General features: G+C 40.0%; 1 protein-coding gene across 5 annotated transcripts in view; it reads left to right on the forward strand.

Moving 5' to 3' along the window:
• carmil3 (capping protein regulator and myosin 1 linker 3) overlaps nucleotides 1-20,252 on the forward strand; it is a 130,329-nt gene that overhangs the window by 34,474 nt on the left and 75,603 nt on the right. For 4 of the 5 annotated variants that reach the window (XM_041992021.1, XM_041992023.1, XM_041992022.1 and 1 more), the window contains exons 1-3: nucleotides 254-532; nucleotides 4,926-5,020; nucleotides 19,488-19,538. In XM_041992021.1, the coding sequence (XP_041847955.1) occupies nucleotides 475-532; nucleotides 4,926-5,020; nucleotides 19,488-19,538 (204 nt within the window). In that variant the 5' untranslated portion in view covers nucleotides 254-474. Of the gene's footprint in view, nucleotides 1-253; nucleotides 533-4,925; nucleotides 5,021-19,487; nucleotides 19,539-20,252 lie in introns of those variants that run through there. The other variant, XM_041992025.1, reaches the window with a different exon arrangement.

Consider the following 20,252-nt stretch of genomic DNA (forward strand, 5'->3'; position numbering starts at 1 on the left):
AAAGAGAGCTCTAGACAATTTTTCCCGTTGGTAACAGAGAGCGAAATATCCACCCATGACTCGTTATTTTATAAGTGGGTAATTCTGTCATCAATTGACCAGGACCCATTTAAACAAGATAAACACAAACTCAAACTTATCCACCCGTCCAGCAACCCCTCCACCCCTCTCACCAGTCTCTCTCTCTCTCCGTCTCTCTTCCTCTCTCACTCCCTCCCTTTCCCTCTTTCTCCTCTTTGCCTGAGTGCTCAAGTCGGAGGCGCTCGTTGGATTTATCCAGTGCGCACCGCGGCGTCGCTTCTCGCCTCACTGTACGGACTGTTGCTACGTCCGGAGCGTACACCTGCCGGCGCGGGGCGTTAATGGGAGAGAAAAGGCGCTGGAAAGCAGCAAGCAGAGAGCGCCGGTCTGAGGGGGACGTTTAAAAGAGAGCAGAGGAAGAAGAAGCGGCCGGAAGGGCGGGAGGAACGGACCATGGCCTCAAAGGAGACCACATCAGCGGGTTTCGTCAACGTCAGCAGGGAAATCACAGGTGAGTTCAACATGACTTTTTCGGGAGGGAGAGTGTGTTTTCACCTCATGCTAATTCCTTCTAAGTCGGGGGAATGAGTGGTGGGACTCTAGGATGCGTATGTTTTGATTTTTCTCCACTCAGCTGTTCTTTAAACAGCTGCTCAGTGGGAATGCCTCCCAAGACAAAACCTTTGAAAATGAAAACAATCCTGAAGCTCGTGAGGATTTGTAATCCAATCGATCTCGGTGCCAGAACGTAGGCTACACTTTGGAATTGATTTTTGCCATCGGAGTCCAAACTACTAGACACATGGGTCCTGTTGAGTTATTTTTAACAGTTTGAGCGGTGCGTGCATGTGTGCATTCATTAGGAGTTATTTATCCCCTTTTCTTCCTGCGCGTGTGTGCGTGGGAGTTTTGACGTGACCGGGGGCGCTTTGCGTGCAGAAGGCAGCATGGGGTTCAGCTGCACACAGGCTCGGTACACAAACGCGCATCATCGTGTTTGGACCAGAAGATGTCAAAGAAGCTGCGTCTCTCACTGTTAATTATCCTGATGCGGCGAGTTAAGTCCCGCTGTTTACCAGCTCAACCTTGTCAAGCCCCTTCTGTCTGGTCTGCTGATAAGCACCAGGCGGCGTTAGGCTCATTAACACACCTGCCAGTCGAGAACAGGATGCTGGAGGGGGGGGGCTTATATTAAAGTGTCATAAAGTCATTGAGTGTATGTCTTCTTCCCTTTCTCCTCCTTCTGCCCTTCTTTTTGCCTTTTACTTTTGTGAGCAGATGCTGAGGTCACATCAGCAGGCCTTGGGGTGCTTCATAGTAAGTTAAAAGGTTTAAGTGATTGGGTCTTACCCAGCTTAACGTCAAAAACTCCGTGTTTGCCTTCAGCTGATCCTGCTTTCAATCCACCAGCCTTCCCACCCACTCACCCACTCCATCCTCCTCTCATTCTCTCGCATCTGCTGCTGCTCAGTCAAGTGCGACAGCCAACTTCATGGATGTTGCTGGATGGGGAGAGTGCAATAACAGTGAGAGAGCTGTGACACAATAGTGTCGTGACACAGCATGACTGGGTGCTTCTCCATCTGCTGGGCTCCATGAGGCATATTTAGCGTGGTGAGCCTGTTTGAAACGTGTGCTGCAAATATCACACAGCTTGCAGGCATATGAACCTGTTTGCAGGCTGAGGCATATAGGTTGACATTGTGTTTGTGAATGGCGAGTTGTGTGATAGTTGCTGTGGAGAGGATGTAAAAGGAGGAGGCCTCTCGTTCGGTTCAATGAGTTTTAGCAGGGTCGCCCAGCATGGTGGAGAGCTGTCCCCGAAGGTTGCAGCTCTGGAACGTGTGTTTGGTTCCACCGAGATAAACCTGGGTGCTTTTTTTTTTTTTTTTTTTTTTTTAAGAAGCCAAAAATAGTCCAGTTATGACAGTACTTGTCTGCTTGTGACTGTTTTTTATCCTTAAAGCAATAATCCACCTGTCTCTCCCTTAGCTTAAAATCAAAGACAAACCATGGAGGACATGGCACATTTACTAGAATATGCACATATTTACCAATTGACATCCACATTCAAGTAAGACCTTTTTATGGAATAGTTCCAAGAGAGCTCCACGGTGGCAGATTCCCTGGTTTGTCTTCATAGGATTGTTTCCAAAAAGTGTCACCTGCTGGTGTCCTAAATCCAAGTCTTAATTCCCTGATGTTGAGCTCACGCTACTATTAACAGTCACTATTATGGAAAAGCGACTTACAAGGGGCACAGTGGGAGGTAGTGTTGGGTTCAGTAAATGCTGTCGTACACCAGGAATACTTTCATTTGTACCCTGAAGAAATTGGAGATCAAATCAACTGTCTTCCAACAAGGGATGACCTGACCTCCTAAGCTACAGCAGCTCTTCTGGTTAACTAAACTCCCCCAAACATGTTCATTTTAACATCACATAAAGCTGAGAAAAACCAGCATATGCCCACACTTTACATCACTTAACTCTTCAGCAAATTGATTTCAAGTGTTTCATCTCTACTTTTAACAGTGTTACAGATCATTGTCAGCCTCTTTCTTGCCAGGTAAATATTTTAATAGCACAAATGTGATCTATGAAAGAAAACCTTGAAGCTCTTGACCAAAGTGATTTAGTAGACCTACAGTAGATCTCTTTTGGAATCATTTAAAAGAGAATTTATTCACATTTTTAGCAAGTTGACTGATGTTTTGAATATATATGTTCAGATTCAGTACGAACTTCTCTTTAAAGCTATTAATTCACAGGTCTTTTTATGTAGTTGGTTTTAGGATGCTGAGATAGCGTCTCAACTTCTGCTGCTGTATTTGTATAGAGTTTTGAGTTGCCATGTAAATGTACATTTGGGTGCAAATTAAATGTAATAATCCTTGAAACTCCTTTTATTTTATAAGAGAATGCATGGTAACATCCTGAGAGCTCACGTTAGCACACACAGCAAACTGAGCTCAGACCTGACTGAAAGAACACTTTACTGGCAGTTAGAACTCGTCCATTTTAATAGGCTCAAAGTCATCATAATTCATGTGCTTACTGGCTCATGTTAAACATCACATTGCAGAGAGGAAGGCAGCTGTCACATAAAGATGGCCGACAGGTTAAATCAGCCGTCAAAAATGGGTCATAATTCCTCCGTCTCATATCGACTCCATTAACCCCGAGCTTCAATGGCCTTAACTCAGTGTTTTGTTTGTTTTTAACAACTAATGCTAAAAACTGTTGCTGTTCTGTTTAGTGATATGCATAAATGGCTTTTTGGGGGGACCGTTAACCCCGTTAGATTTTATATATGTATATATATATATATATATATATATATATATATATATATATATATATATATATATATATATATATATATATATATATATATATATAACCTGGACACTTTAAATCTGGATTGAAATATTCAACACAGTGTCTAGATAAACCAACACACTGTCTCTGATTTGTTAATATAGGCATTTTTCTTTTTTTCCATGTTGGACCAGGTCCTGCAAAGAAACTATTGTTGTCTTTATTTGCATTTCCACCAAAGGTTTCACGGATCAGAGAATGTTTTCTTTTATTGAATCCACATGCTGTGTAGAATAATAGTTCAGCTCTGAAGAGTCTAAGTATTGTAGTTTTTTAGCAGGACACAGTCTAGATGGGGTCTGAATGCAAAAAAATAAAAAAAAAAATTCAAGAAAATGAGCATAATTTGCATTTTTACACGTAGAATAAAGGTTTCACAATCAAACTGTGTTGATTAATCTGCATGCTGTGTAAAATAAATCGGTAAAAGTGTGAAGAATCTTTTTTTATAGGACATGGTCTAATCTGGTCAATGAACATAAAAAAAAACAAAAAAAAAAAACAGTGTAATCATCCTTTTATGCTTATCCAAAAATAGAATGGTGGGGGAAAAATGGAAGAAAAGTGATGTCTTCAGTAATAAAGTGGAAATCAGAAATTTTAATTTCGAATAAGGGAAATAAAGCCCATTAAGATTTTCTATTGGAAATATAAAACTTTAGGCAAAATAAAGACGGAGCACATTTTGTTTCTTCCTTACGTGAACTTTTTAACAGCTCATGGACACAAAACAAAAATGAGAGGAAAAGAGTTTCAGCTTTCTCCCCCAGGTGTTGAACATGCAGCAGGATTTAAACTTGAAGTTGATGTGTGGGGAGCTGGATGCTTCGACTCTGAGTGGATTGTGAAACAGGAATAACCTAATAAAAGCTCACTGAATGAGATATTTTTAGGTGAAGGGAGCTCCAAACCAATTATTTACCAGTTATTTTTTTTCTGTTTTTAGTGTTTTTTTTTTTTAGTTGATTATTTTAGAGACCCAAATATATGCTGCCAGGCAGTGAGTTTATTTATTTATTTATTTATTTTTTGTATTTCACCTCTAAGAATCTGCAGGTCTGACATAATCGTGAGTATTACAGGAGTCTCATGTGTGCAGTGTTGCTTTATATAAATATACTGTACAATTCACTCTGGACATTGAATTGTTTCTGTTTCTGTTGGAAGTACATATCCATTAATTATAGTCTCTAAATATAGGTAAGAGACGATGTGAAGTTCTATCATCCTCCTGCGCACATTAAGAGAAATCATCCAATAAGGGCGGATTAGGCAGTGAATGATAATATTTTGTTGTTTCTAGATATTAGAATCTGGGGAGAACACAGATGAATCCTTCATGTTCTCATTTATTCAGGTTTTTACTCTCATTTATCACCAGGATGTGTATTTGAAAATGGTTTTCCCCATTGAAAGCTTTTTGCTGTGTTTTCTGTTCACATCTCAAGGCAGAGCCCTTGTGTGATGTGTTTACACTTTGTAATTAACTCTCCCTTTATTTTTTTCCTTGTTTTTCCTTCTCAGAGAGCATCAGGAAGGTGCTGGATAAACAGGCCATTAAGTTTGTACGTGCCATCAAGCAAGAAACCAGAAGCGGCAAATCTGAGGACAGAATCCTGGTGAGAGCAGCCGATGCTTTGTCTCTACAGACCCCCCTCCCCCCTTTCTCCTCCCAGTTACCCTGCTGTCACCCTCATGTCACCTGAATGCAATATTAATAGCTAAAGTGCAAACAACCCCATATTTAAGACATTAAATGTAGAACGATTTGTTACGCCTCCAGGGAATCATACAGGAGAGTGGTTAGAAGTCACAGACTATGCTTTGTGAGGTGTACAACAGACGTGTTGTAAATCAGGCTTAGGACAGATGCTGTCTAAGCAGAGCGAAGTGGACACCATGCCATGGCCTACTGAGTCCATCCTCAGACTTTATTAGATGTGGCAGGTTGGCCTTAATGCCACAGGCAACACTGGTATGTGTGGATGTGTAAGCTCTGGCATTGTGTACATACAGGTCATGCAGTGTTTGTTAGCTGGAGAATAAACCTTGTGTGTGTGTGTGTGTGTGTGTGTGTGTGTGCGTGTGCAGCCTGCGATGTGTTGAAGGAGTTTGTGCGAGCCAAGGCCACCGCTGTTGGAGAGAAATTGCCAATTAGTCCGCCACATTAGTGACTGATCAGTTACTTGCGTGGTGTTGCTATGCACAAGAGTAAGCAACCCCCCCCCCAAGACGGTGAGAAAGATGCGCCTGATAAGCACATCAAAACTGTTAATCAGTGCTCTTCTCGGTTTTCAGCCTCTGCTATTATTTCTCCTCCATCTATCTCCATCGTTACCACCTCTCTTTGTCATCTCCTCTTTGTTTTCGCTCTCCCTCCCTCCTTATCTGTCCATCTCGATTAGTCTCCTCCCTCGTCATCACCCTCACACACATGCCCCCCACTACCCACCCCCCACCCACCACCATGCCAGTTGCCTCTTACTTTCACTCCCCTTTATGCCCTTCCCCTCTTCCCTCCTTCTTCCCTGAAACCTGTAAAAGGGTATTGAGATTCTCTTTCCATCAAAAGCAATTCAATTAGGTCTTTGCCTTACAAGATTTTTTTTTTTTTTTTTAACTATCCAAATGGGCTTTGGCTGCTTCTCCTGCAACAACTCTAGATTGTTTCTATGCATGGGTGGGGGAGGGGGGTGTTGATATAGATGCATCTGCAGTCTTTCTAGTAAGTTGTCAAGGTCTTCCTCTCCTTAAAGGTAACCTTTTCACTCTTAATGAATGTATTAGATGGGATGAATGAAGGGTGAAAAGCTGGGTTTGTTAAAGGATTGTTTTCATTCTGTCTGGCCTGTGCAGAAAATATTGCTTGGGCTTAAAAATGTCACAAGCGGAGGAAGTAAAGTATTGTTTTGATGGCTATCTTCGACAGAGAATTTCTTGTTCTCAAAATAATTTCTAAGCCTGAAGGATTAGACAAGGCTGTCTTTTGCTTTTATCTTCCCTTTTCATGCAGATCTCCCTTTCTGAAATGTGTAATTTCCCCACTTTCATCTTGATTTCTCTGGTGTGTTAGTTTGTGGAACGAACTGGTTTTTAAAACATTAAGTTTCTATTTACCGTTACAATCTTTGTTCTACATTTTACGCCTTCTTTTGGCCTCCATTTCCCTTCAGGAGATAGCTTATTTTCAACTGTCTGCGTGTGTTGACTTTACCAGCCATCACACAGCGACACACACACACACACACACACACACGTGGCACATAGCTGTCTCCCCCACACCCATCTCAGCCAGACACTGGGAGGGCTCAGCATGACATCCAAACAGCACCCAGGGCTACGAGTTGGGCTGCATCAACATGCATGTTTCTATCACGCTCAAACACACCCATGCACACTCAAACGCAGACACGAGCAGTTTGACATGTGCAGGAGGCATATACACAGACACACACAGCTCAGCCCGTCAAGTCTTGCTTGCACACACACTCTAGCAGCCATTATTAGATCACCCTATTTGAAGATTAGAGGCAACTCCAAAAACAAAGCATCTTCAAAGGCCGGGGGGGGGGGGGGGGGGGGGGGGGGGTGCATGGAAGGAGGGAGAGAGAGAAAAGTGGGTGAATTTGATGGGAGAAGAGGGGAGGGCATCTCACTAGAGGGAAAGGAATGAAAGATGGAGAGAGAGGAGGAAATCTCTGATGTGTTGTGATGCTCCAGTTGCCGATTTGGCTCTTCCACTACTTATTTATCTTGATGGGTTGCTCAGTCTTATCCTCTGTTGACTCTGCGGTTTCTGCGCTCTTACCAATAATGGGCCTATTACTGGTCGAGAGCACCACTGTTTGACAGTCATGGACACACTTGGGTGCTCATTCCTGCTTAAGATCTGCAGTTAGGAGGAGGATCCACGAATGAGGCACAAGTAGAACTGAGGTCGAGTTACTGCAGCTGTATGTAAGGACCTGGCCTGCCTCTGTGCTCGGTGGCTGCATAGTTTACAGCAGAACTGTGAGGTGGTGGATGTTTGTGTGTAATTATGATTTATGGTCTTTAATCATTTTTAAAGCCCCCCTTCTTGCACATAAATCATTCATTCGTGAAACTGATCCACTATTTATAGACCCAACTAGATCTAATCAGTGAAATATTTTTTTCATGTTTAAAGTAAACTTTTATTTTTTTATTTCACCCTTTTGTTTGTTTTTTTTTTATTTATAAAAAAAAAAACTTTATTTGTATATAGCTGTAAAACTGCTTTTCTTATGATTGTTAGAGCATGCGTTTAAAAGATGTTACAAAGTGAACAGAAATTTGTCTGAATAGAAAATAAACTAGTTAAAAAAACAAACAAAACCAAATTGCTTAAGTTAGCATCCCCACAAAGTGTTCTGTTTGAAGCGGGAGAGCTTCTTGTTGTAATTTGAGGGTCTACAGCCATTGAAACAAACTGTATTTTTATTTTGTGCTGTTAAACATCAGTAACACCAACCTCATGCTTGTAGTTTATCTAATTTATCAATATTTGTCTTTGAAACTTAATATTGCTTTCATTATGCCTTACAGTCTGCTTCATAACTCTCATCTTCCTTAACTGAGTTTTATTTCTACATTTATTTCTATATTAACTCCTTATATTGCAATTTTTCTGTTTTTGGTGCCACGTCTTCTAAAGGAGTGAATTTCATTACTATTCTATGAAGCTGCTCCAGTTTAAACAGCACTGACTCATGTTTAAGACCCTGAAGTATTTCAGAGGTGGTAAATCCAAGTTCGTAGAACATTAAAGTGGTACCCCACATATGGTACACGGATGATTCTAAGTAACTGACCAGCTTTTTAAGCAGGGATATTAAGTAAAAAAAAAAGAAAAATAATAATAAAAAGAGAAGAAGGGGCACATGGTTTTTTGCCCAGAGATCTCATCAGACTTACATGCATTAATTTTCTAAGTGCTTTAAAAATAGAAATCAAGAAAACATGACAAGATTAACTTTGTTCTACTGAACTGTGAAAGTGGATTGTTCATTTTGTTTAATCATTTTTATAGTCAAGATTCTTTTTAAAAGTTTTCCTGGCAAAATGATGCTGACATATCTAAAAATAACCCACCCTTAATATGTCATTATAAATACTGAGATCACCATTATTATCATCATCATCATCAAGGTTTACTTTCCACTAAGTAAAAGTCTCCTTGTGTGCTTAGGTTAGCTCTGTCTGTAAATTTATGCTGCGCTCCGCTTGTTTCGGAATTCCGAACGTTTGAGTGTAGATGACGTGATTATGATTAATAAACCAAACATATTGACGTCATTTTTCATGAAAAACCCGCTGTAATAACGTAATTACTGATAACTCGCTGTTGTTTACATTAGAAACTTAACGGACTCAAAATATTTTATACATAAAGCCCACAATGGACTGCAAGTGGTACTGGGCGCAGCCATCTTTAAATCTGGGTTGTCTGAAACTTAAAAATTTGCCGTTCGAGAAAACAAGACCACTTCGTCATTTCCGCCAAAAATTCCTCAGAATTCCTCCATCAGAGAACAACTGGAATGCACAATTATTCCATAACTGGAAAGTGAGCAAGGCTAACTCCTAGCTACTATGCTCTACTGTGAATTCACATCTGAAAGCAACAATACCAGCTCTCCCAGTTGTTTTAACAGCTGTCCCAAATAAAAAACAACCAACATGAAAAATTTGTGGGGTTATCTTCTAACATGGCTAAAAAAGATGCCTTACTTAAAGGTTCAAAGTCCACTGTTTCCAAAGACTTTGTATCCAGAGGCTAATTTCTGATGGTGTCAAGAAATTTAGCATGAGGTTCTTGCATTGTGCTTCTTTTAACTTTTTTATCTGTGTTGTTCTTAACACTCCCATCCTGCTACAGATTTTTAGGCATCATCAGACAGATGAAGGAGCCGGTTCATCGCAGACACTGTTGCACTGGAAGTCTTTAGATCAGAGAACATAGCTAATTTCTTTAAAGTTATACAGCCCTCATTTTTCTGTGCTTTGGAAAACTCGGAACAAAAACTTTCAGTTGCAACAACAAATCATCTCTTCACAATCCTTGTGGGCAAAAAAAAAAGGCTTTCACATGCCAAATTCCTTTTCTTCAGTTGGGAAACTTTCTAGGAATAAAGGATTAGTCGACCTGACCCTTACTCTCTACCCAACTTCAAGTTCAAATCATGCTGCGCAAATGTACCTGCCTCTTGTTTTGCTATTAATAAGAGATTCAAAGAAATTCGGTTAATTTAATTAGCTTTACTTTGCTTTTAATTGAACTTATTCCATATTTTTATTTAAGCTATGCATCCATTTTCTACTGCTTTTTTGGGGTTGGGTTGCTTTGAGCGGTACCCTTAGCAGAAGAACCCAGAATTCCCTCTCCCCAGCCACTTTCCGGGCATGATACATAGCCCTCCCCACCATGTCCTGGGTATTCCCTGGGGCCTCCCCGGTGGGACATGCCCTAAAACCTCCGGAAGACATCCACAAGGCATCTTTACCAGATGCCTGAGGCAACCTCATCTGGCTCCTCTTGATGTGGAGGAGCAGAGGTCTACTCTGAGATCCTCGCAGGTGACTGAGTCTATCACTTTATCTCTTAAGAGAGAGCCCAGACACCCCGTGGAGGAAACTTATTTCAGCTGCATGTATTCTCTTCTTTTGGCCACAGCCCGTGACCATAAGTAACGGCACAAAGGTAGATCAACCGACTGGCATATCGAGCTTCGCTCTTCAGTTCTGCTCCTTCTTCATCACAACACACTGATGCACTATCTGCATCACTGCCGATGCCGATACTTGAGCTCCGTCCCTTGGGGTGTGATCAAATCGTTATTTCCAATTGTTGATTTATTGATTTGCAACCAGCCCTGTGATGGACTGGTGACCTGTCCAGGGCGTACCCTGCCTACCCCGAGCAGCTGGGATCGACTTAATCACCCCTGTGACACTTACTTGAAATAAGCAGGTATAGAAAAACAGATGATAAGTAGGAGAATAGCCCACTGAATGGAATGGAATATTTTTATAACTTATTTTTGCCGTTTATAACCTTATCAACCCTCTACAGTTTAACCAGACTAATCCAGATTCAGATCCATGATTTAACTACATTTCTTGTGGGTTTTACTTCAGTGAACTGATCAGTTACTGGAGTGCTTGTTTTTGATGATACATAAATCATCTATGATTGTAAGCAAAGTCAAAAGAAAAAGATGTTGGGTGAATTACATACTTTATGATGATGAAACTGGGCCTTGTAGACGGCTCTGTCGCAGAGTCAAGCTGTGTTGAAAAGCAGAGCACAAAGAGGGAAAGCAGAGCTCGCGGCTGAATCCTGGCATTCATTTCGCCTCTCACCAACACATAATATGCTTGTGTAATGGCCAACATTACCACAGCATCATCCATGATTTCTTTTTTCATCTTTTACTCGCTGAAATTGTCAGTATAGAGTCATTTTCTCAGTAAGTATCTAGATGTACCATCTCATGGTGCGTGGCGAGGACTGTGTGCTGTAATTAGGACCGAGCTTTCTTGTGATTATCATAACATGTTGGTAGCCTATGGCAGAGAGGCTGTGAAGTGTGACTGCTGACCTTCTCTCTTCTCCTGTGAGAGAAAAACTCTGAGTGTGTATGTCAGGGCTGAAGGGCAACTTAGAGTATCGCTGCCTCTTTTCTATCCCTCCATCCTTTTCTCTCTCTTGTTCTATTGTTTTCATGGTCTTGATCCTCCTCTATCCACTGCTCTCTCCTTCCTTTGCCTCTGCCCTCATCTGTTGGACCTCACTCACACTTACTGTGTCTCTTTTCTCATTCCTCATTATCACGTTTACTCAGATTTTTCAGTTTCTCCTCCCATTTCTTTTCTTCTGGGCTTTGTCCTCTTTAATCTTGCATGGTTCTACAATAAATGTAAGTAAGGCAAGAGTGTCCGAGAGGAGACACAGTACACCCTCCTTTCAGTTCTACACATTAGGAATCCAGAATATCATCTGTTTCTTAGCAGGTCTTAAATTTAGGCAAGTTCATCCTCTGATTAACAACAACATATGACGTATTACACAATTTTATTTAAAAAAGTTAATAAAATGCAGACGTCAGTGAAGAATGAAGTGTTTTCCCTGATTCAATAGCTTGTAAAACAACCTTTAGCAGCAATAACTTGATATCAGTCGCTTACTTCTGTGCATCGTTGCTTCAGGTCTTTGAGATTTACAGCATTATGCACGGTGCTCTAATGTCCCACAGCAGCATTTAGATGAGGTTGAGGTCTGGACATTGTTTGGGTCATTGCAACACCTTGTTTCTTTAGTTTTTCAGCCATCCAGCTGCCAATTTTCAGCTGTATTTGCAGCTGCAAAAATGAGCCAAACTCATCAGCCCTCCACCACCACGCTTGGCAGATTGTATGCAGTGTTTTGTGCTGATATGCTGTTTGGTTTTCTTCAGACCTGTTGCTGTGTTATGACCAAATATTTCTGTCTCACCTGTCTAAAGAACATAATTTCAGAAAACTTATATGTTCAGTTGCAACTACGCTATGCTTCTGCATTCTTTTTAGCGAAAAGACGCTTTCTCCTGCAACCCTTCCAAACAAACCATAATGCTTATTGTTTTTATAATTCTATCTAATTGTGCTCCTACAAACTTTAACATTTAACATGCTAAATGAAGCCAGTGGAGTCTGAGCTCTTGGTTTTCTTAGTTTTTCTGAACTGCGGGCAGTATGAGCTTGAGGTGAACTCGTTGGGATGTCTACTCCTGGAACGATTGTCTTGAATATTTTCCACTTGTGCATACATTTTCTTGTTGTAAAATGAGTGACTCCAGATACTTTGGAAATGGTTTTACAATCCTTCCCAGATTGCTGGACAGCAGCAATTGCTTCTCTAAGATCATTACTGGTGTCTTTCCTCCTTGGCATTGTGTTAACACAGCTGAATGCTGAAAACCAACCAACTGCTAAAACTTCAGCTTTTAGAGGATGTCAAACTAACATGGATCAGTTAACAGCATTTGACCATCATCTGATGGTTTCTACTTGCGTGGTTTTCACACTGTTTCTGCTTTTTTTTTTTTTTTACTCTGATGCCTAAAACCTTAAGGAGGAAGGCGTACTTTCTCTTTCACATGATTGCACATTTCTTCTTCCACACTTTTCTCCAAGTTTCCTTTATAGTAGATACCATACAGCTTCATTATCCCCCCCCCCCCCCCTTTCTTTTTTTTTATTCCAGTTTCAGGTCTGGGTTTCAGAGTGCTTGTCTGGCATCTCTTTAGGACTTAGTATTAATGAGAAAATGTGGAACACTGTGTTTTTTGGAGCTTTGCATTTCCGTCCTCTCATTTCGCTTCATTTTTCTCTCTCTTGATCTACCCCTCCAGAGTCCAGCTATGAAGCAGAACTTGGGGCATCTGTACTTTCAATTCCCCCTTGTCACTTACACATACACACTCACACGTGCACGAAAGCTGACAGATTGATGGCAGGGTTTTCTTATGAAGCCAAGTTCACATGACTGATGGCGGTTGACTGTGTGTGTGTGTGTGTGTGTGAAAGACAAGTGTAGTGTGAAGCCAGCTTAGCAAGCTATTGTGCATTCTTAAACGTGCACAAAAGTGTGTGCTGCATCAGCGTGCTGGCTTAAACCAAGTGTCTGTATTAAAACGTCTGTGATTTTGTGATGGAGTTTTCATATGCGTTTCAGAATGCCCTTGTGGCCAAGCCAAAAATACCGTGGGTGACAAAATCTGGCACCGATCCTCTGCTTGTTCCCTCAGAGGCAATGCAGCGGCATGCACACACACACACACACACACACACACACACGACCCAGAGACACACTTTGATTTGCACCATCTCGTTTGAAGTGCAAGACCCAGAGCCTGACAGCTTATGATTAATTTAAGCCCCCGCCCTCTGCCCCCTCTGCTGCATGTGCACGACAACACACACAACAAGAGGAAGCTAAATTTGTTGTTTTTGTGCATGCACTCTACATGCATTCCCTCTGAGTAGCACACAGCTCCCACCCTGGGCTCGCAGTCTTGCTCCAGGGGCCGGCTGGCTGGTTGGCTCTTTGAACTTGAGCTTCTGACACTGTGCCATCACTGCAAGGGCACCTCTGTACCCCTCATTCCATCAGAATCACGTTCCATCGCTTTTTCAGAGTGTCACCTGCTGATCTTCTGACAGAGCAGATGCAGAAAAGAAAATTGACTTTGTGACTTTTCCAAACGAGAAAGAGATCTTTGTCTCTTTATTTATTTATTTTTGGGATTTTTGACTGATCTCCTGAGAATAAGCGCTTGTTTCTGCTAAGTAATATTAATAGCTGTATAATTTTTCCTTGTCTTTTTTTTCTCTTTTTTTTGTGCTGATGACAGCTCATTTATCAGCTGTGTGCTTAGCTTGTGTGTTTGAGGCACCAACAGCATCTTTCTTGCTAATCTAAGGATGAAATCTGTCCCCTCAGATGTTATATGTAAAAATTTATGGTGGAAATGTTTTTTTAAATAAACTTTTAGTTAATGGAAAATGGAGTTAAAAAACTGTTTTATCAGAACATTTGTCAAAAATGTTTTTCTTTCCAAAGCAGTTTTCTTTGGTTCATGTTTAGTGTTTTAGTGTGATTGTTATAATTCAGGCTACATTTGCACTGCAGGTTTTAGCGCTTAGTCTAATTTATTTGCTGAGATCAGATTTTTTCATTTATTTATTTACTTATTTAGGCAGTGGTTTAAATTTCAGGCCTATAAATTCTCTAAACTTTTATTCTTAGCTTGACTGCACCTGCCGCTGCACCTGCAGCCACCGCTACAGGGAGTTAAGGGGTTAACATCTCGTTTCTGGGTGTAGCGTCAGATGTGCAACTATAAACATGTGTGGTATCTCAGCTATCTCAGAATCTCAGCTACCAGCTCAGCAAAGCAATTTCTATGACCACCAAACACAGTTAAGACAAACAATTCAAAGACCAGCTACACAAAGTCCGAAAAATATGTAAACACAGATGATGTCTCCCCATGAACGCGAACAAACGACTCCTCTACTGAAAGCTCACATCTCACAGGTTTCACAGCTGGAAGTTTCATCTCGCTACGACCAAGATTCGCCGAACCAGAGGCAGAAGAAGACCTGATTTATGCTTTACGTTTGTAAAAGTCAGAAAGCATGTCTTACCTTTTCTGTCTTGCCTAAATTAAAACCATTTATTAATAATAATAATAATAAATAAAACATTTCTCGTTGTCTTTTGGGAGCAGTTTCCCGTCCAAAAATCACGATGTTCTGTCCATTTGTATGAGTTTTGACAAAGAGAAACGCCGGTTCTTTTTCTTCTTTCTTAAGTTCCAGACAGAAAACGTCTCTTCATTTTAATAAACCTGCTCTCTCCGGATTACATCAGACACATCGCTGCAGCAGGGAAGGGAGGCAGGGACGCCATGTTTCTATGATTTCAACATTTCAAAGCTTGGCCCAGCGATTAAAAAAATTAACAGCATTAATTAATTGTTGCGTTGATATAGATATACTTAGTTGTGAAAGGTTATACAACTGGAACTTACTTTAGCTGGAATGCAGCCCTCATTAATAACACCTGTTCTTCTCCTGATTCTGTTTTATTGATGCTCCCCTTGTTGATATTGAAAGAACAATACATTTTTTTTATATATTATGCAACTCTAATCCGTATACTTATCCTGCTTACTTACTCTGCAACAATACAACATAAAGCCCAAATGAAAATTTTTGAGATAACAAAGCACCAGAATCAATTTTATCTTTTTTCTGACCTCAAAGCTCGTTGGCTCCTTCTGTTACACAATTCACACTTTCTGTGAACTGATGTCAGTTTACAAAATGAGCTTCTTCAATTGTCTAAAAACATTAGTCTGATGCAGAAAACGATACAGAACAAGTGCTGAGCTTGTCTTAATCCCCTTCTTTAGCCTCAAGCAATATTTTACTAAGGATAAAGTGGGATATTGCAGTGTTCCAGTTTAATCAAACAAACCAAGGATTTGTGGACAGTCTTGTTAATACAGGGATGTCACATTGGAAGTTTTTACTGTAATAAATAAGCTAATAAATTAGCTTCCGCTGGTTGTCAAGACAACTCACATTAACAGATTTGGGCTTTCTACCATGAAGTTTGCAGTTTATGCTGTGAAAAATATTCACTACCAAGTATTAGAGGTGTGAATCTTCTTTCCTCACAATGCTGTTCAGGTACAGTCCACCTCATAACAATCTGTCTCATCTGAATCCGAAATCTTGCTTCCTGAAATCCCTCTAACTTCACATAGATACATGTAATTCAGAAAAACAAGCAGTTGGACCAACCTGGCTGCTGAGCCCTGAGGTTATCTACAACTTAATCTCTAAGTTGTAGACTCTTAACAGCGAAAGGTCCTTTGGTGAGATCTTTTTTTCTCTCTCTGTCTCTCATAAGTGACTCATTAATTCTTGGCTAGTAATTTGTTCTGTCTGCATTCCTTTAGTAGAAAAAAAAAGAAAGCCACCATGGTTTCTCACATTTGTTGTATTACCAAACATTTGATCTTTTCCAAGCTGATTTTACATACCACGTTTTTTGTTTTTTATCTAGTTTTTGGCTCCCTGTTCCTTTCCAGCACTCATTCAAAAGGAACCAAGTTAATGTTTGGAAAGAGGACGGGGAAACGACAACCAAAAATAACAAAACCTGCAATCCACCATAGTTGTATAAAATGGAAAAAAAGATAAATGCCTTGTTAATCTGCTGAGGGGAAATAATGTGGTTTTATGTTTTTTGCTGTTTTCAGGAATGACTTCATGTCTCTTTCAGTATTGCAGCTACTTCAAGAAGCCTTTCACCAAACACACTCTGTTTTTTTCACTCTGTTGCACAGAGCCAGCCATCGTAGTCTTGACCTTGACTCTTGAAAGATAATATCGACAAAAAGAAATCATTGCTAATAGTTTAAATGCTAATGCTAACTTTGTAGGAGCAAATCAACAACCGTCTTTCAGCAAGAGAACAGGACATGTTCCTGCAGCCATGTCTCAGTAAAACACATAATACTACAGCCTCTGTAGAGCTTTGAGTTGTCTGCTTTCTTCACAAACATCACCGTTCCCGTTATAGTGGTTGAAAGAAATGTTTTTAATTTCCCTAACTTTTTCCTATGTCTTGCATTACTATAACAGCACCAAAGCAAAGAAATATGCTGTCTCGGAGTTTCAGTGTCACCAGACTGTTTACGGCTCTAATGGTTTGCAACTGTGGTTATGATTCCGTTTATGTGGATGCTTCTTCAAATGATGAGTCAAATACAAGAAACACAAGATGAACTTTCTCCTTTATAAGGTTTATTCTTCTGGCAAAGGACCTGCACATCTTCACCTGCCACATCAGACCAAGAACAGACCAAGAACAAAGGACTAGGTGGCTTATATAAGGGTCTGTGCTTGTCTGCACATCCTCCTAGCCCTCTGGAGAACCTATACATGTAAAAAAAAGATATGTTTTCCTCCACTTTTTCATTACTTCATGAGGCAGTAAGTCAGCAGTGGACAGTCACACTTTGCTTGTCCTAAAAACATACTATCAGCAACCAGCAAATATTTGTCTGTGTTAGTGGAAGAATTTTAATGAGAAACCTTTTAAGAGTTTTATCTGGGAGTTTTTTTTTTTTTTTTTTTTTTTTTTTTTTAAACATATTCCTTTTTGTAATTATATTATCTTTGTACATATCTTGGGATGAGCTGCATTTTTTGTATACTTTAAAGAAATGTCAAAGGACATATATATCATCGTTAGGGATACTTATGATTTTAAAATAACTTTTTGTTAGTATTGAATTAATGCTGCAAGGGTTACCACCTAACACAGTGGTATGTAATTTCAAATGTTTTTGCTTGGAAAACTTGCGCAAACACTCAAATTGCTGCAAAGTACCACTCTCAAACATACAAGTGATAGCCTACTTACCAGTGTTTAACAGCAGTTTTCTTTTTTATTTATTTAATACAGCGTGTGCAGTTGTTAAAGTTACTGTCCCCCAGGTGAGAAAGCATGGTCTTATAATTTGATCATGTTGACTGATCTCATGTCTGTTAAATCGGGTGATGACTTCAGCTGCAAAAGATTATCATGAAGAGTAGATCCTCATCTCTGAGTTGGAGGTCTGGATGAAACTGACTTAAATATTGATGTGAAGCCTAAGTGTAAGTATATAATTTTGACTCACTTTCCTTCACTATTTGATCACTGCCTAGCAACTAATGCAGGGGGCTGAACATTTAAATTAACAGGTGTTAGCTCAACATTGAGACTCAAATCTCACTAATTTCATGAATATTAAACAATATAAAGTAGATTTTAGAATTGCCACACAGAAAACCACTTTTTGATTGAAGTGCCAGCAACTGATTTAATAGTTTTTGTATGAATCATAAAATATAGAACAAGACGAAAGGTTTGCTAGCAGCATTAATCCTGTCTTGGTTTTTAATGGAGGACCGTTGGCTGCAATGAGGTTAGAATAAGGATTTGAAGGACAGGAATTGTAGCATGACTAAAAATGATTTTGCTGGACGTACTTCTTCATTTAATGCCACTCAGTTTTTATTAATTAACAGCTGCACAGGATTCTTGATTGTCAGTGTTACTTAAGCAGACTGCAAATTATACATTGAGAAAAGAAGAAAGTCTTCTTATTAAATCGTCTCAGCATTGGAGGATCAAACTGGCCTGAGATCTGAGGGTTTGCATTATTAATGCCTTTGTTTACAAGATGATACCCTTTGTCAGGTAGCAGAGCTTTTGAGTGCTTTCTGTCTGTGTGGGTGCCAGAAATACCTCTACTTTTATCTGGATCTATAACTGTTTTCAAACTTGTCAATGAGCTTTGACTTGGACTAACGATGTTCTGCAAAGGCACCTCCCCATAGCGAAGTGGTGAGTTTGTTTTTTTCCCCCCCTTAGTGGGGGTTATTATTCTGCCTATCTTCTCTGTGGGAGTCTGTTTGGGATGCCTATACATTAAGGACACTAGGCTGATCTGTGAGGCCAGCTTCTCTAGGAGTTGTGGATCAGAATCTGAAGACTCTATTATCATGAGGGAATTCTGGTGTCTCTGTCTTTCTATCGCCTCCAATCTCTCCTTCCTCTCTACTTCTTTGTACGTTTCATTTTCTTTCTTCCTCTCACCGTCTCTCAGCAGGGCGCCATTAGCCATTCAGCACAGAGAGGCCTTGAGGAATTAAAAGCGACAGAGCAGAAAAAGAATGGCAAAACTGAATTGGAAAAGGAGACAGGGGAGTTGGGGAGAAGGGAGGAGAGAGGTGGGTGTGAGGGCAAGAGGGGAAGGAGCAAAGCAAGCCAGACAGGAGAAAGCGTTGCAAAGGGAGATGGAGGGATTAGGGATTAAGGATGAAGATGTGGAAAAATGAACACATTTCCAAGAAGATGAGGAGACAATTTAGAGGAATGGCAGGATGCAAGGGGGGAGAATTATGATGAGGCAGGAGGGGGAGTTTGGAAGCTAGCTGAAAAAGAGCAGAGTGAAAGTGTGGCCAAGAGTTGGAGAAATAACTGGGAGGGGTAGAGAAGCACAGTGCATGCATGGGGTATGCTAATAGTGGATTTCTGAATTATGAATGAGATTAATTTCATTGGCTAAATGTGAATGTATTCACATTTTTGCTTCTCTTATTTCACCCTAGACACTTAAAAATGGTAATGCATTTTTTTCTGACAAAAACACATCTTTTCTCCTGCCATGTTCTTTGTCTTTATTTCTTTGGCTTTCCTCTCTAGCCCAGTGAGGCGTAATACACAAAACTTATGACCTGCAATCTCAACATCATCTTTCTTTCACAAACATGTTCAAACACATTCATTTACTTGCTAATGTCTTCAGTGCTTTGTATGACTTACAAACCATTTGGATGAACTGCAAAGATTATGTGCTGTCTTTATGGGATGTTTGTGCTGAGCTATTTTTTGCTGTGATTTGCATTTTGCATTTCCTGCTCAATGACAGAAAAATAAATGTGTTCTCCCCTCAGGTCCTGGCAACATGGAGACTGTATCTCTTTGCTGTCAAAGTGCCCACCAAGGTAAATGTTCCCCCCACTATCTCAGACGGTTTTTATGGCTTTCACTTACCTTCCTTGATCTTGTGGTAATTCGATAGAGCTGAAACAAAAAAGTAAAATTGTAAAAGATTTTTCAGAGTAAGAGAAAGAAGGTAACCTTGATGACTGTGGTAATGTTTCAGAAGAATTGCAGCAATGAATGATGATGACAATAAAGATGATAGGTGGGAAGTTTCATAAGGCTAAAGAAGCAGGAGACATTTTATGAAATATGTGTATTAGCTTTCTTGGCAAGAGGTGGATAAGAGCAATTGCACTGTAACAGTTTGAATTTCAGATTAAATCAAATTTGATGTTAAAAGGATTTTATGTGTCCAGCATTACTCATTGCCTTTATGCTAGAATCTGGACCACCAAGGACAAAAAACTAATTCTGAAGGCATTCTTTGTAATATTTTTGTCCTTTACCTGGAAAAATGATAAATGGATGTTTATGACTCATCCTGCATGAGATGTGTACTAATTTTTCAACAGTGAGAAGCTTTTTTTTGTATTTTAATAATTGGTTGGTTACAGAAATTCCAGCAGTTTCTTTTTTTATAGCCCCACATGCACTATCTTTTCAAGCTGTTGGGTCTTTTGCTCTTACCAGTTTTTGTTCTTAATAATAATAATAATAATAATAATAATAATGGATTAGACTTTTAGTGCTTTTCAAGGCACCCAAAGCAACTT

Source organism: Melanotaenia boesemani, chromosome 8 (genome assembly GCF_017639745.1).
Source record: "Melanotaenia boesemani isolate fMelBoe1 chromosome 8, fMelBoe1.pri, whole genome shotgun sequence".
Taxonomy (NCBI): Eukaryota; Metazoa; Chordata; class Actinopteri; order Atheriniformes; family Melanotaeniidae; genus Melanotaenia; species Melanotaenia boesemani.